Genomic DNA, 17,288 nt, shown 5'->3' on the forward strand with positions numbered 1-17,288 from the left:
AAAAGAAAAACTTAATGATTCTTGATTATGTAAATAAAGGTCATTTTGGAAGAAGAAGATCAATTTCTTCTTGAAATCCTAAAGCACTATTTATTTTGAAACAAAATGAAAAGCCTAAAAAGTCACTTATTACGGAATGGAGGGAGTAATTAGTTTTAAAAACTATATGATTAATGAAAAGGAATTAACCAATTAATAGCATTCAAAGTTGATGGGCAAACAACATTTTTTCTCTTAGATAAAAAAAAAGTATGTCAATCATCACATTTCATTTTCAATTAATTAGGATTTAACACATTGTGTAAAATCAAACTAATCATTGTAAAATTTGATATAAGTAAAGAAGACGAACAAAGGAAACGTGAGATTTATTTTCGAGAGAAGGGAATTAAGGGAGAAAAATGGAGAAGCAATATCGAAGCACATAGTTGCAAATTGCAATGTTCAATAGATTTAACTGAACAACACAACTTAATTTAAACATAAATATATGCACTAAATTCTGAACATATAATAGTAGTAATTCTTTTACTAAATATCTTGAAAATTGAATTAATCAAAGATAAATCATGAATCCGTCTCTACTAAACCAATCTTTCGAATTCTATTCTCAGTGCCACGCATATTAGACCTCATACGCAACTCGAAGGAATATTTGGTTAGCATCGATGAAATCGCTTATATGGAAGTGAGGTGAGATTAGATTTTTGAGTGTATGAGTTCTAAATTCTAGAAAAATGTGCATTTATACGTATTAACTGCTTGTCTCAAAACAAAAGCTCCCTCTGTCCTATATTTGGTTGTCACATTTTTTTGGCATGCTCTTAAGAAATCATAGATAGAAGGTGTATTTTTACCATCTTATCTTTATCTCTCTTTAACAAATTGCACTCTAATCGATATTTTAATCATTTTCATCTTGATTTTATAGAATGACAAGTATTTTTAGTAACCGCGGCTACTAATATGGGATAGGAGGAGTACATGATCTATCCAAAACTACTTGCGGAACTTGTAAAAAAAAAAAAAAAAAAAAACAGTAAGGCATAACAAATAAACAAGCCCTCAAACTTGGTCTCAGCAGGCAAGTATGCCCTCGAACTTTGGGTCTGCACAAGCAGACACCTCAACTTGTATAAAGTTGAACACGTAAACACAAATGTTAATGTGGCACTGACGCGACACATAAAATTTGAAGGTGTCTAAATAATTATTTTGTAAGTTGAAATATTCAACTGACAAGTGGCATGTTTGAGAATTCACTAACGCAAAACTGCAGTATTATGCCGAACTGTAACTGAACACCTGTATTATTGCATCCCATTTTAAAATGGATTTAACTTGTAAGTATAGTACTATAGCACTAATGGTTACACTAAAGCTAAGAACTTCTTCATCCTTACTTAGAGGTTTTGGATTCAAATCCTATGTAGAAAATCACTTTTGGTAGGGATTGATTTATCTCCTGAAATAAATTTTTTCGACGCAAATTTAAATTAATCGAATTCCATAACGGATACCGGCCAAAGTATAAAAAAAAAACGTAGTTTTTGAGTTGAGCGGCAAAAGGAAAATACAAATGAATTTGCCAAAATATCCCACCAAACTTCCAAATTCCAAAAACAACCAAATTAATGGCGCCGTTTTCAATTAAAAACCCACCATATTTTGGCGGGTACATTACCAAATCAAAAATTTCATAACAAGGTCAATTCCGTCATTTCACTTCACCCGCGCCTAGGGTTTTCTTGCACACTCTCTTATAAACCCTTCCAATATATTTATTTTTTCGGCTACGTCTCTTTTTATTATCTCTTCATATTTATCACTTCATTTTTTTTTCTCTATATCATTCTAGTAGCCTCTATTAATTTTTTTTTTCATTTTCATGTCGGTTTATCAATATCTTCTTATTTAAACCTTAGCTAAACTTTAATTTCTCCTAGTGTACTCCTTTTTTGTGCCTTAAAGTTGTGCTTATTAGTGAAGTATAGTAAGGAAGGTTTCTTTGTTTTTTTTTTCTTCTAATTTGAAGAGAAAAAAAACTCTATTTAGCTAGTTTTTGCCATTTTAGTATCTGGGTCGTGCTTAGTTTTTGTTAAAACTCACTTAATAGTTAATTTTTGTTTTAAAACCTTTCTGTATGCTACAAAAATAGGAGTTTATTTGGTTCTTGTTTTTTGTGCTAATTTGGTGATAAAAATGTTTGTTTAGCTAGTTTTTGTCATTTTATTATCTGGTTCTTGCTTAGTTTTTTGTTAAAACCCTCTTAGTTGTGAGTTTTGATCATCATTGATCAGTTTCTTTGTTTTTATTTGGGGCTAGTTTGGGTATAAAAATCTTTGTTTAGCTAGTTTTTGTCATTTTCTTGTTTGGGTATCACTTAGTTTTTGTTAAAATCAACTTAATAGTGAGTTGTGATTTATGATCAAGGTGTTTTTTCTTTTGATTTTCCTTCGTAAACATTAGTATATTCCTTTTTTTTTTTCTAACCTGAAGTTGTGCTTATTAGCTAATTTGTTGAAAAACATCTTTATTAACCTGGTTTTTGCCATTTTCTAATCTGGGTCTTAATCAGATTTTGTTAAACCCCACTTGATTTTGAGTTGTGATTGTTAATCACTACTGATTAAGGTGGTTTTTTAGTTGATCCAAAATGGTGGATATAAGTGATAAAACAAGTGATCACGAGGTACCCTTTTGTTCACTTTTTTTTTTTTTTTCAATTAATATGTGGATTAGTGTTTGATATTAATTTTTTGTTATGGTTTTTTTAGGTTCAAGAAACTGAAGAAATGAGTGGGCAAAATCAAACACCAGAAAGGGTTTCAATAGAGACTAATCAGAAAACATGTGTTGATTGTGGTACTACAAAAACACCTCTTTGGAGAGGTGGTCCTGCTGGACCTAAGGTCAGTAAAATAATCTTCATTTTGCTAATTGATTTTTTTTAATGTATATATAGTATGTGTCTGATTGAGTTTTAAAATGTTAAGTTGACTTGCATGTTTGTGTTTGGAGTAGTTGAGTGCTATCCTTTCAAGTACCTGTAGTATTATTCTGGTAGTTTCTTGTCCTTTGATTTATGTTACTTGTATTATTTGTTGATCCTTGTACTTTGATTAATGTATTATTTGTGGTAGTTATGACCTTTTTTTTCAGTCAGCTTTATCATGCTTTCTGTAGTATTTTGCCATTGATTCTTTTTTATATACTGCTGTAAATTGGTTGTTCTTGTGCTGAGGGTGTGCCTGAAACAACCTCTATACCTCCTAAGGTAGGGGTAAGGTATGCATATGCTCTACTGTCCATAGACAATTGGCTGTGTTGTTGTATTTGTTTGGAATAGTGAAATAAAATCTTGAAGTAATAGTTGAAAAGATTAATTTGACAAAGATGACACTGAAAATTACTGTAGGTAAATTGCATTCTTGAAAGTTGTACATGTAGTATACTTGTTGTTAGTGGATTTGTGTTAAAAAACTGGGACATATTCAAGGCAAAACAAGTGTCAAAAGTGAATGAGAATGATTGTGTTTAATCTAGCATGAAATTTATTAAAGGAAGACTTTTAAATCTTGTTGTTTAAAACAAGTTATAGACATTTTTGTGACTATAAAACAAAAATGTCACTTGAATTGAGACTTTTCAAGTGGGTTTTTTTTTTTTTGCCTATTTTTTATGGTTGCATGTTAGGACACATTTTATTATAGGGTATGTCTAATTTTTCTCAAAAAGATAATAATTCAATCTGATAACTTGATCATGGTGAATGCAGTCATTGTGTAATGCATGTGGGATAAGGAGCAGAAAAAAGAGAAGAGCTCTTTTAGGATTGAACAAAGAAGACAAGAAATCAAAAAAATCTTCAAATAAGACAATTGGCCATCAACAGAACCAGAGTAGTACCAGCAGTACAAGCAGCAGTGGAGAAAGTTCAACTAGTAATGCAGTAGTGAAGCAGAGTGAAAAGTGCATTCCTTTTAAAAAGAGATTATTGCATTTTGGTAGAGAAGTAGCAATGCAAAGACCAAGATCAAACTCTGCACAGAGAAGAAAATTGGGTGAAGAAGAACAAGCAGCATTCTTGTTGATGGCTCTTTCTTGTGGCTCTGTTTATGCTTAATGAGTTGTACTAATGGCAGTGATTGTAGTGTCTTTTTGGGTTGGTAGATCAAGAAGGTAGATGCATAGTTAGAATCTTGGATGATAGAAAAGAGCTTAATCAAGTTGAGAGCTCGCAAGAGTAATGTTTGTACTAATTGCAGTGAAAGTAGTACCTTTTTAGGAAGGTTGAGCAAAGGTAGGTATATGGGAAGAATCTAGAATGATAAAAAGTGCTTAATCAAAGTTGATAGCTCTCAAGAATGTAGGGTTGAGAATTGGCGTGTGTTTTAATTTAATTTAATTTATTTTAATCTAAGTGTTACTACTTGTGCTATTTGTTTGTTGTACTAATTGCTGTGATCTGATTTAATTTTAATTTATTTTAATTTACTAGTTATGTGAGGCCCGAGTTGAGCAATGCAAACTCAAGATATAAAAGCAGATATTTTAACTAAAGAAATATAATTTGTGTTAGAAGACAACAACAACAATCATATACTTCAGTAGTCCCACAAGTGGGTAGCTATATAAAAGCAAAATTTTCATTCCACTCCTTTAATATTTTAACTTCCATTTTGATGAAATTATAAATTATGTATCCTAATTTTTGGTTATTTAGTTCTAAATAAATAATCTATACATAATTAATGAATTTTTAAGACAAATATATAATTTAACTTGTGCAACAGAGAGCTCTCTCTTAATTAGTATTTTCGAACATGGATATGAAAAAAAATCTTTGGAGTACCTCTCTTAATAGGTTGAACGTATTCTGGACACTCAAATGCGATATGAAGAATCTAAAATCAAAAAAAAAAAAAAGAGGTTTAATCAAAGTAGACTTTAAAAAAAAAAAAAAAAAAAAACATAAATAAATAAGATTAGGACCTAAAAGTAATTAATTAAAAAGTTTTAAAAAATTTGAAAATTATTGTAAGGACTACAAAGAGTTACTAATTAAAAGTTTAAAAACAAAAAAATTGACTTAAATAAATAAAATTAGGACATAAAAGTAATTAATGAAAAAGTTTTTTAAAAATTTTAAAATTATTGTGAGGACTACAAAAGTCCTCACATTCCCTCTTATATATAATAGTAAAATAGGGTTACTGATTTGGGAACAACCGTTCTACCTTCTATGTGTAGATAGAGGTAAAGGCTTGTTGTACTAATTGGTCTGATTGGAGCACATGTTTGGGTAGGTAGAGCAAGAAGGTAGGTATATGAGAAGAATCCAGGATGATAAAAAGGAGGTTAATTAATGTTGAGAGCTCTCGACAATGTAGGGTTGAGGTGGGCATGTGTTTTAGTTTAATTTAATTAATGTTAATCTATGTAGAGTCATTGATTATGCTACTAGTTTGGACGTGGATTAAAAAGGGCCCTTAAGCGTGTATTTGGTAGTCAATATAAAAACACACTGAAACGTGTGGCTTTTAATCGGTATTTAATGAATAGTTGCGAAGTAGGCAAAGTAGCTCGATATTCATAAAGTAAAAAGAGAATATGTGGAGTTGTGGTTGTACATTTTTGGTTTAGTAGAGTTACAGGGTAGGTGTGAGTATAGTGATCAAAAAGAGTTTAATCAAACTGAGAGCTTTCTTGAATTGTAGGGTTGGGACCTGGGAGTGGTATATAATTTAGTTTATATAAAATTTAATTAAGTTTATATAAAATTTAATTACAGATAATGACTTACTATTAAGCTACTCTTTTAATCATCTGTTGTGGAATAGATTGAAAACTTTTTAACCATATGTGATATGACTTTCAAACTATTTTTTTTTTTTCAAAGAAAAATGTCCTTTTTTATTTTTTTATTTTTAATTGAACTAAAATTTATCTCATATTTGGATACATTTGTGGAGACGTGAGAAATGAGTTGGAAGTACGACATTGAAGTTACAAAAGGACTCAAAATAATACTATACGAAATATTTTCGTATACGAAAGATTTATTCTCATTATTATACTCTCCAGAGATCTTTATCATTAATGCAACCTTCATTTTGCTCATTCATGGAGTTGTATTAGTTTTGAAATGATTATCCACCGTTAGTTCGTGTATGTGGGTTGGCTTGAGTGTCGCGCGCCTAGGGCGCGCTGGGATGCGGAGGAACTATTATCAAGTCTCCAAAAGTTGTAAATCATATATGGAATAGGTGTAGAAGACTTCAAGGAAGTTGGCACTAATAAGGATGCAGAAAGCAGCTACCGGCCATCAAAAGATCCCTATTCCGAAAAGGCATCCTTTTCACTCAACCTGCCCCGCAAGGTCATACGCTCAACTAAGGATATTTTTAAACTATATAATAAGTAAAGTGATAAACTTGGACAGATTTTCCAGCTATTTTGAAACATGAAATCCTCCGATTTATGTTTAAGTTCCGCTAAAGTCAAGAACAAAGGCGATACAATTGCAATATGACTTGTCTTCTTAATTATAACGGAAGATAAAAATTAAAATATTTGAAAGTAAAAAAATTTAATTTGGATAGTTTTTCTTTCTTAAGATCACGCAACAGACATTGACATGTAGTGATGTAGGACTAAAATTGATCTCATTTTGGATCCATTCGTCACGTGTTTAAGGTCAGCTACAGTAGTAGCACATTCTTTTTCATTGTCATTTCTCTTTTGGTCAGAGGGGCACTGAATTTCCAGCTCATTATTGAGGATTCTTTTGGGATCACCTTGTTCGTGTATTCTTATTTCAGACCCGAGCGACTGTTTACCAAAAACACAGGTCTCCGCAAAGTCGTAAGACCATATATGGGGCAGGCATGCAGGAAGGTCAAGGGAGTTGGTGACCTGATGTCGGGGGAGCTGGTGACCGACGCCCCGGTGAACGGCGGCTTTCCTACACGCATGCATTCGCCAGAATGCCTCCTTGATTCGGGACGAAGCCAAGCCGACACATATGATAGGCGACAGAAAGACCCCCATTTCATAGCGCTTGGGAAACACAAGTTTGATAGAGGATTGGAGAGGAGAGGTGGAAGAAAGTAACAACAGAAAAAAAAAAAATGAAACCATCGACTTCACTAGTTGATTTAGTTGAACTTGCAAAGTTCACATCCATTCAGTCAACAACAACAACAACGTAACATACCCACTGAATAAATCTTTTGGGAAGATCCTCTTACCTTGTGTCTTTTAAAGTTAGTGACATAATTCACATCCATTCAGTCATTTTATACAAATGCTCCGCTTGTTTCATTTTATATGACGATATTTATTGGGACATGAAGTATTAAAGAAAGAAGGATATTTATATACATCATTAATTGCTCATAAAAAAATAAAGCACAGAAGAAGCTATAGGAATGACAAGATTCATGAGCAACTAAGGAAACTCTAGACACTTGTGCTTTATAGCAATTGAAAGCCAAATCTGTACACTAAGATCAATTTGAAATGTCAGACTCCAATGCATTATTTGCTGGAATACGCATGACTTGAAACCAGAATGCAGTGAACTGAACCAAAATGTTGTTTCATTGGTAAAATGAAGCTAATTTTTTGCTGTAAAGGTAATTATTGGACACTAGTGACTCCGAAAATGTGTTCATAGTGTAAACTATATCGACTAACCCTTCTTCACATCTTACATGGGAAGATTGTCCAATGCATCCTCATCGTCACCAAACTCATTTTCAACCTGTCCAACACTTCCTTGATGTTGCTAGTACAAAAAATTAATCCAAATAAGTAAAGCTCGCAGTTATAATTAGCTTAGACATGAATGAAATAAGGTCAACAACTTCGCCTCAATCCCAAGTAAGTTGGTGGTAGGGGTGGCTCAAGGATCATACTAGTAAAGTCTTTGCTTTTGGCCCCAATATTTTGAGGCCCCAAATTTAATAGTAAATATTATTTTCGCTTAGACAATATTGAAGATTGCAAGAAAAAAGTACAAATTTTATGGAGAGAAAAACTACCTAAATTTTTAACATAAATATTTTAGAACTTTGAATTAAACCAATCAAATTTTCATATTAATAATAAAGTTTTACAATATTATCCTAGGTAATGTATTACAAATACATGACTAACATCTTATTAACTTGAATTAATCCTTACGATTATAAATAATAATATTACTATGTAAAGTTAAATGTTTTATGCCTTTTATGAATACTACACTAAAAACAACAAATATGAAAAAATAAAAAAAGACAATAATATTTTTTTGTGCATATATTAAGGCTTCTTATTAAAAGTTGTCTTTAGGCTACTAATTTTATTGAAATGTGTGTGTTTATATATCATCAACAAAATGCTCATCCGAAATAAAGCACAAAAGAGACTATAGAAATGACAAGATACATGAGCAACTAAGAAAATTAGCAATTGAAACTCAAATCTGTACACTAAGATCAATCTAAAGGTGAAAGGGAAAAACGCAATTATTTTTGTTAAGTTAGAAATATGCAACGTTTATGAAAAACTCTGCAACATCACTTGCGCACGCTATAATTCAAAACTTCACGTGTGTGCCTTTGCAACCAGGCAGTAGCATTTTTCACAACATTTTGTTAGGCTTCATTGCATTATTTGCTGGAATATAGGCACTACTTGAAACCGGAATCCAAACTAAATATTAGTTTCAGTGAACCAAAATGGAGTTTCATTGGTTAACTGAAGCAGCTAATTTACAATTATAAAGGTAATTATTGGACACTAATGACTCTGAATCATGTGTTCATAGCGTAAACTATTTATCAACAAACCCTTCTTCACGTAAACTATTTATACAAACTCAACAAACCTTCTTCACGTAGGAAGATTGTCCAATGCATACTCATCATTGCCAAACTCAGCTTCAACTGGTCCATCACTTTCTTGTTGTTGCTAGTACACAAAATTAACCCAAATCAGTAAAAGCCCGCAGTTATAAGCTTAGACATTGAATAAAGTAAGGTCAACAACTTCGCCTCAATCCCAAACAAGTTGAAGTCTTTGTTTTAGTTCCCCAATATTTTGAGGCCACAATTTTTTTTACTACTAGTAAATTTAATGTTCGCTTAAACAATATTGAAAGATTGTAGAAAAAAGTACAAAATTTATGGTGGATTTGGGCATTAATTGTTGAATTCTTTTGATCCAAGTTAATAAAAATAGTTTTACAATAATATCCTAGGTAATGTATTGCAAACACATGACTAACATGGATCTTATTAACTTGAATTAAACCTTATTACTATATGAAGTTAAATGTTTATATCTTTTATGAATACTACACTAAAAACAAGTATGTAAAAATAAAAAAATTGCAACAATATTTTTTTCGTGTATATATACTTAAGATCTCTTATTAAAATCTGGCTTTAGGCTACTAATTTTATTTAAATGCCCTTTTTAGGGGCGATTATATGAATACTTACTGATCGTGTCGCACCACTAAAGCTCATCTCATATAAAATAAAAAGTACAAGAAGTTCCATGTTACTTCTACTAGCATATAAACGTCTGACATGACTAAAAGACTCAAAGAAAACATAGCAACTAATATTGAAGCAACGTAAAGGTAATAAATTAAGACTAACCTGCTCGAAAAGGGCACTCATGAGGTCCTCTTGTCCAAATTGCTCAGGGAAAATGGTAACCGAGTTAACTTGCGGACTAACGTTAACATTTCCAGGAGGTCCACTCGGAAAATTACCATGCTGAATTCAAAGGTCCAACATTCAATCATGTGTGAAAATATCATAAATTTAACCTTCTTCCTTACGTATCCCGTCTTGCGATATGGAAATTCGTTAGCCAATGAAATTTCCAAAAACATATGTTTTGATTTAATGAGAAATCTACTGCTGAAGACACTTGGGGAACATGATTGAACATACTAACTTGCGCACTATCAACAATACCATTCCGTAATAGGACCTTATTGCATTCACTTAGCATCTGAGCTCGTAACTGTGGTTGAGAAATCCGTGCAACTAAAGATTTATTTTGTTGCTGCATATTCATTTCCACAAAGGATGGCTTTGGTTCCACAGTAGTTGGGATTCCATAAAGCAAGTTAACTTGCTTATTGCCATTGTTCAGTCGTTGCTGACCTTGATAGCTCAACATGGAATTTTCAAAGCTAAAATGGTTTCTCTGGTTTGCTAGGGGAATACATATGGGAGATTTTGTTGCAGGCCTACCCAATGTGGCGGACAACGGGAAGGTAGAAAGGCTTTGAGCGGGAAATTGACCCGTAGGTGTAAGAGCTTGAAGATCAAGACCGTTTGACAATGTCCCAACAGTTGCTTCCGATTGTCCCATGAAAGCATTATCCAGTTTATCCTTCCGTAGAATCAACCGGTATTTCTGTAACAATTGCTACTAATAAGTATTCAATCAATCAATCATTCTACCACCCCACTAACAAATACTCAATTAATAAAGTACTCCATCTGTTTCAATTTGTTTGTCTTAGTTTGACTGAAATGAAGTTTAAGAAAGTAATGAACACTTCTGAATTTTGTGATCTTAAACTAAAGATATGTATAATGTACAAAAATGTCCTTTAATATTGTGATCTTAAACATGCCATGTGGGATGTTGGAATTAAAGAGTTGTCAAATTAGGAAAGAGACGTTCCTTTTTATACAAACTAAAAAGGAAAGTAAGACAAACAAATTGAAACGGAGGGAGTACTATTTAGCCGAAAACTATTTGGGGTGGGAGAAATACTCTAGCAGTTTATGCTATATTCAGGTCCATTTCATTCAATACTTAAAACTACTTGGGTGGAAGTTTAATGATTTGGGCTGTCCTTTTCTATCTTATGAGGAAAATTAGGAGTTCCCTAAAACTAAAAATACTCTAATTCCTGCACATATGCCTATCACAACTTAATATAAGTGTAACATCAATGAGTAAACATTAATCCAACTAATTGATGTCACCTGTATGGATCATTTGCTTTCACTGTGTTCCATTCTAGTTATTTTCACATTTATTCCTAAAGGATGTATTTGAGATAACTTCCCTTTCACCTTTAGCACTAACTAGTGAAAATACTACGGAACATCTCAATTGAGTATATGTTGCAAGATATACAACCAACACATGAGATCGTTAGCCAATGAAATTTCTAATGCATGATTTAAATTCTTGAAAGGGGTAAAAGGTAAAAGTTCTCGGTACCTGAAGGTGGCTAGCAACGTTTTCTCTTTTTAGCCACGGAACATTCATCAGTTCGAGAATTTTCTTGGGAACAGCCCCTGTATGCATAGTTAAAGTTGAGACAACAAGGAATATGAAAATAAATGTGATGATAATATTGATTTTTAATCAATTGTATCGTAGAAGACCTTCTTGAACTACACATTTACATGAAAATAAAAGCAATATCACAATCACGGAGAGTGGAGTCAAGTGAGAACTAGATAATATTGTTCTTTGTAATACATACATACCAAAATCACCACCTTTTTATTGAACACTAAATATGATATTAGAGAGTAAGACACTACCAACCAAGGAAAAACATAATTTGACTAATCTCATATAGCTCACGATTGGATCTTTGAACCCCCTCAATCCCAATATTTACTTTATCCCTCTTCGATCCATCTTCAAAAAGGTCAAACTAGTATAAGCTAGAACTTTAAATCGCCACTTAGGATATGATGTGAAATGTTTTCGACGGATCTCTCATTTCTGCACAATTTTAGTACTCCTATCTTAAACATATCTCTAGCTGAACTTAATAAGTAGCTGTTAACAAAGTCATAATATAAGCGTCTACCCCCACCCCAAGTGAGAGTAAGCACAGGGAAATGGAGAAAGGTACAACAATATTTGCATGTGAACGCACATCTTCAGCATAAGAGTTTTATGATGCACAAAGTAAAAGAAGCGCAAAATTCAGATAAAGAACTAGCTCTGCTGATGAGGAATCATATTACTCAAATAAGGTAGCTCTGCTGATGAGGAATCATATTACTCAAATAAGGTCTCTAACTCTTGAACTTAACTACCGGGAAAAGAACAGGAAGAAGAGAGAAGACGTAAGGTAAGCATTTATGTAAATTGCTGTTGAAAAGAATCCAAGGGGGTGCCACATATCACATACAGGGAAATGTGTTGACATATTAAAAAGATATATTGATTGTGAACAAAGCACGGTTAATAGAGAAAGATACATGTAAATGCACAAATAAAATCCAAAGACTGCACATTTGGTATGTGATTTTATTAGGTATAGACTGCAAGAAGAAGAGACTTCAAGTCATGAGAAGCAAAATGTAATGATGAGGAATCTGATGAATGAAATAAGATTGCTGATGCAAAATAACCAGACAATTTGGAACATAGAATTGGATTAACAAGACAAAAAGCTAATAAATATCCAAAATACTGGTAAAATGATACATACTGTCCGGTCCAAGTTGCATGAAAGCTTGTACAAACTTTTTATGAAGTTCCGCTGACCAAATTATACGTGCTTTCTTCGATGTGGATATATCATCCCTTTCTTTCATTTCATTTTCCTTCTCACGTTTCCTTGAGCTTTTCAACCTCCCTTCATTAGCTGAATACGAGTACTCAACATCTACTGCTGGTTCTTGCAGCCTTTCTCCATCTTCAATATTTCCTGACTGATCTAAAATCTTGCCCTTCCACTCATCCTTATTTTGTCGAACCACATGCTGCCAAATGTTCTTCAGTGCCTCAATACGCACCGGTTTGATCAGATAATCAAGTGCACCGTGAATCACACCTTTCAGAATTACATTTCTACTATCATCCCCAGACATCACTGTCCAATCACAAAATGGAAGTTAAAGTCTACCAATTAATACAAATTCAGCATTTCTAAAGAATACTTACTTATAACAGGCAGGTCCATCTCCAGACCAATGTGCTCGAGAAGTTTAAAACCGTCCATGTCTGGCATGTGGACATCGCTTATCACCAAGTGAAAGCCATTTTTGTTTTCGCGGAGCAATGACAATGCAACCTCTGCTCGATTACACGTGGTAACTGGAAGAAACCATTAACTTGGAATGAATTTTGAGGAGAAAAGAACAAAAAGTTCTGTTCAGGATCAACATCAACATCAACCTACAGAAATTCCTTATTCCTTTTCCTCATTAAAAATTCACTTGGTGAAGTTCAAAGGTCTTTAGAAACATGTAAACACAAATCCAAGCACAAGCACTCTTCCAGCTTCAATTCTCAACATAAACATTTCCTAGATCCCCTAAAAGCCGAATTTTGAACGTCTACTCCATTCTATTTTATGTGGCGACATTCAGAGTACGAGGGGATCAGATCACTTAATCAGTGTAAACTCGGACATAGAATCTTTAAGTTCTTTCAAACAAAACTTACATATTTAGGACCTACATAAAAATTTACATTTCCTAGATCACCTAAAACGGAAAATCACCTAAAAGCCAGATTTTGAAAAACTTCTACTCTATTGCATTTTATGTGGCGAGTTTGGAATTACGAGGGTCATACTAAATTTTCAGTGCGGATTTGGACATAGAATCTTCAAGTTTTTTGAAAAAAAATATATACATATAGAAACTACATAAAAAGAATTACTCCCTTTGTCTCAATTTGTTTGATACTTCTCGCTTTTCGAGAGTCAAACGAGTTGCTCTTTGACCGTATTTTTTCATATGTTTTTAAATTATGGTGACTTTAATATTTTTACGTAAAGCTTCCAAATATGTAAATTTTATTTCGAAAATTTAAAGATTCTATATTCAAACACACGGTTAATATTAAATTCAAAAAGCAAAAAGTGTTAAACAAATTGGGACGAACGAGTATGAGTTAGTAAGTCAAAAATAAATTTTATGGTCAAAGAGAAACCTTTTTGACGCTCCAAATAGTAATAATACCACATATAATTGAACAAAAGCAGTATTCTACCAAAAAAAGAACAAAGTACTTTTATGATTTAACTCCTTCAAGTAAGCTTCCTCATATTGCTGGTCACAAACCTTGATATCACAAACCTTGATATAAGTGCATAAAAGTGCAGTAGATTGACAGCTAGCCTAAAATTGGTTAACTTAGTAGGCGTTTGGCCAAATTGTTTCCAAACCATGGTTTGAAATCATGATCCCAAACCAATAAATCATTTACGGATTTCAAACTGCAAATCATCTAAAAAGGCATGATTTGGAGTTTGAAACCATGGTTTCAACTTTTTTTAAATATAAAATTTAACCCATAAGTTTATATTTTGTAAAAAAAGACCCATAAGTTGGTAGATATTTTTAATAATTCCCCCCATCAATCATTTACCAATCTCATTAACTTCCAAACCTTTATTTATATCTACAACCTTTAATTTATGTATGGAGGATTATATTAAAGAAGTTACATTAATATTCATGTTAAATTTTCGTTTTATTGATCTAAAGTTTGATTAATTGATATTGTATTTTTTAGAAAGGCGTTAAGTTAGCGATTTTGTTATTTATGACTTGCTCATTTGGTAAGATCATATAAGAATTGAGAATGTTTCGATAATTTTCAAGGTGCATGTCGAGATTTAAAATATCCAAATCGACAGCTAGCCATGTTTTGAAACATGGTTTCAAACCATCTCCAAACAGGGTCTTATAATGAATCCTACAATTTACTAGCTTGGGACTGGGGCATTTGTAGCTATTGTCATTATTGCTCTTTAATGGCTTATACAGGGCGGAGGTCGTACATAACATGTGAGTTCGGCAAAATCTAATAGCTTTTGTCTAAAACCCTGTATATATCTATGTTAAAAAATCACAAAATATGTACAATTAAATCCAAAACGCTCAAGATTAAAATTCTGGACCGCCTTTGGGCCACAACATTAATTCAACAAGATTGAGTACTCCCAAAGCTCAAAAGAACCAAATTAACGTACTAAGTAGACAACACATTCAACTAATTTCTCCCTAAAACTCAAAATGAAAATAACAAAAAAGGCACAAGGACTTGAACTTTATACTACTGTTGCATGAAAACTGTAGAGCAAAAATATTGATTACCTTCATAGTGGCACTCCTTAAGCATTCTTTCCAATAGTGTGAGACAAGTAGCATCATCATCAACAACAAGCAACCGGAACGTTGGGAACTTGCTTGATAAGCCATCACTGGCCGTCAAACATGCACCAGAAGTAGAAGTAGACATGGGGTTTATTCAATTGTGAAGAAGCAGATGGAAATATATAGTATGAACGATATAAAGAGAGAAAAAGAAGGGAAAAAAAAACAACAAGTAAAAGAAAATTTAAAAATAAAAGAACTACTTATATATATCTATCTCTTTTTTTCTTTTTCTTTCTGGCTTCTCTCAAAAAGACGTTGTGCTGGCAAGTCGATCAAAGTAAGAGCGGGGAGAGAGGTTTATTTACGGTTATTGTAGTAGACTTTTTATTTCTTGTTCAAATTTTAATTCGGTGTTCGTCGTATTCGTATTGGGGCCCACGTAAGTTCAGGTACGCTTCACGAATTCCCACACTTGAGATGAAGTATTTTCTAACAAAGACAACTCCACAATCACGATTCTAAACCGAAATCTCTGATTTATTTACTTTAAATAAGTAAAAAATACATATTGTGTATTTATTAGTTTAAACAAATAGTAGTAGAGATAAATAATTTTCGTAGTAGTTGTTATTTAGGGTTTATTATAATAATTTTTAGTGAAGCTTACAGATTTTAATATTATTTGAAAAATGCTACTAAAAGGTATAAATTAAGAATTTTAGTATTAATAGAACTCTTTTGAGACTGACGGAGTATATTTATATCTATATACATTCATTAATGTGTAATTTGTTCAATTTACTAAAGTTTTAGTGTCTATCTTTATCTTCTTTTTATTCCATTTTTATTCAAGCTGTTTCATTTTTTTAAAAAGTTTTTTCGGTTATTTGACTATATGATAGTTTTCTTTTAGTAAGTGAATTATAAATAAAATGAATGAAGTAGATTGATATATACAAGGAATGTTTTTATACTGGAGTACAAGTATACTTTTAACTAATCTCTTCAATTCAACCAATAAGGTAAGTCAATATTCTGATTTACAACTTTGAGCAAAAGGTGTTTGATCCAAACTCTTATTTACGGGTTTCAAAATTTTACATTTGAATTTTATTTTTTCATTAAAAAATCATAAAAGTTCAGTAATATTCTTACTATTAGGAATATTGTATTATTATTTAGCCAAATAACCCGAAAAAAGTTTTAGACGATGATGAATAAGAAAATAAAAAAGGCAAAAATATAATTTCTGAATAAATAAGAGATTAAAAATCAAAAAGACCTGTTATATAAAATAAATTCAGGCGTTAAATGACTATAGTAATATATTCCATCAATCCAAAAAAGAACAACATTCGCAATATTTAAATATGGACTCCAATTACTTTGGATGGACTTTGAAGTTTGAAAATAGATTGGTATAAACATGGAAAGTAAATTTATGTAAAATATAGGTTTTCATACAACTACATTAATGACAACATGCTTCCTAATTAGCTAATTAGTACTGCCTAAGAACTAGTTGATAAATTGGATGAAGCTGTGAAAGATTCTATATAAAAAATGAATGAAAATGGAAATAAAGTTCTAAAAGACATCACTTTTATCAAATAATTTTAAACCAATTGATTAAAATAGTTAAATCTAGACTTCAATCAATCATCATCGTTGACAATACTGTCAGTCACCCTAACACCATTATTATTACGTATTTACAAGGTATGAAAAAAAAAAAAAAGGATTAAAAACTAACCCATGTAAGAGGGAAAAAACATGCAAATTGCTCTCGTTGAGAGTCGAACTCAAGACCTCCCGCTTACTAAACGGGTGCTCTAACCAACTGAGCTACGAGAGCTTTGTGTCAGATGTTTCTCTTTTTGGGATAATATTGCCAATTTCGGGAGTGAGGGCTGCAAACGGTAGAGTGTACGCAACTTTACCCCTACCTTCGGAGATATAGAAACTATTTCCGGTAGGCCCTCAGCACAAGGAAAAGCAGTATTAAAAACATGGCCAAATATGGTAAAAAACATGATAAAGCTATCTGAAAAAGGAAGCCGTAACTACCACAAAATAATATGATAATCGAATTAAAAGAAACAACAGATAGGAACATAAATAGAAGGACAAGAAACGACAAGAATAATACTACAATTACTAGTATGAAAATGATAGATAGGA

General features: G+C 32.3%; 2 protein-coding genes and 1 non-coding gene across 4 annotated transcripts; 1 reads left to right on the forward strand and 2 right to left on the reverse strand.

The window, feature by feature from the left end:
* The first annotated feature begins 1,795 nt into the window (after positions 1-1,795).
* Positions 1,796-4,443, forward strand: LOC132040085 (GATA transcription factor 15-like). 2 transcript variants are annotated; one of them, XM_059430702.1, is made up of 3 exons: positions 1,796-1,993; positions 2,778-2,912; positions 3,779-4,443. In XM_059430702.1, exons 2-3 carry the CDS (start codon positions 2,796-2,798, stop codon positions 4,124-4,126), a joined length of 465 nt encoding a protein of 154 aa, XP_059286685.1. In that variant the 5' UTR covers positions 1,796-1,993; positions 2,778-2,795; the 3' UTR covers positions 4,127-4,443. The 2 variants fall into 2 exon arrangements, with proteins under 2 accessions (XP_059286685.1, XP_059286684.1); XM_059430701.1 differs by having other exon boundaries at positions 1,797-2,692.
* A 4,440-nt stretch (positions 4,444-8,883) lies between these two features.
* LOC132039259 (two-component response regulator ARR1-like) lies at positions 8,884-15,455 on the reverse strand. The gene is made up of 7 exons (XM_059429785.1): positions 15,105-15,455; positions 12,940-13,092; positions 12,485-12,868; positions 11,251-11,327; positions 9,856-10,428; positions 9,657-9,776; positions 8,884-8,961 (listed from the first exon to the last, which is right to left on the reverse strand). Exons 1-7 carry the CDS (start codon positions 15,247-15,249, stop codon positions 8,884-8,886), a joined length of 1,530 nt encoding a protein of 509 aa, XP_059285768.1. The 5' UTR covers positions 15,250-15,455.
* A 1,433-nt stretch (positions 15,456-16,888) lies between these two features.
* Positions 16,889-16,962, reverse strand: TRNAT-AGU (transfer RNA threonine (anticodon AGU)). Its single transcript has one exon. It is a non-coding gene; the product is annotated as a tRNA-Thr (tRNA).
* Positions 16,963-17,288: the final 326 nt, after the last annotated feature.

The sequence above is a fragment of the Lycium ferocissimum genome, chromosome 12 (assembly GCF_029784015.1).
Source record: "Lycium ferocissimum isolate CSIRO_LF1 chromosome 12, AGI_CSIRO_Lferr_CH_V1, whole genome shotgun sequence".
NCBI lineage: Eukaryota > Viridiplantae > Streptophyta > Magnoliopsida > Solanales > Solanaceae > Lycium > Lycium ferocissimum.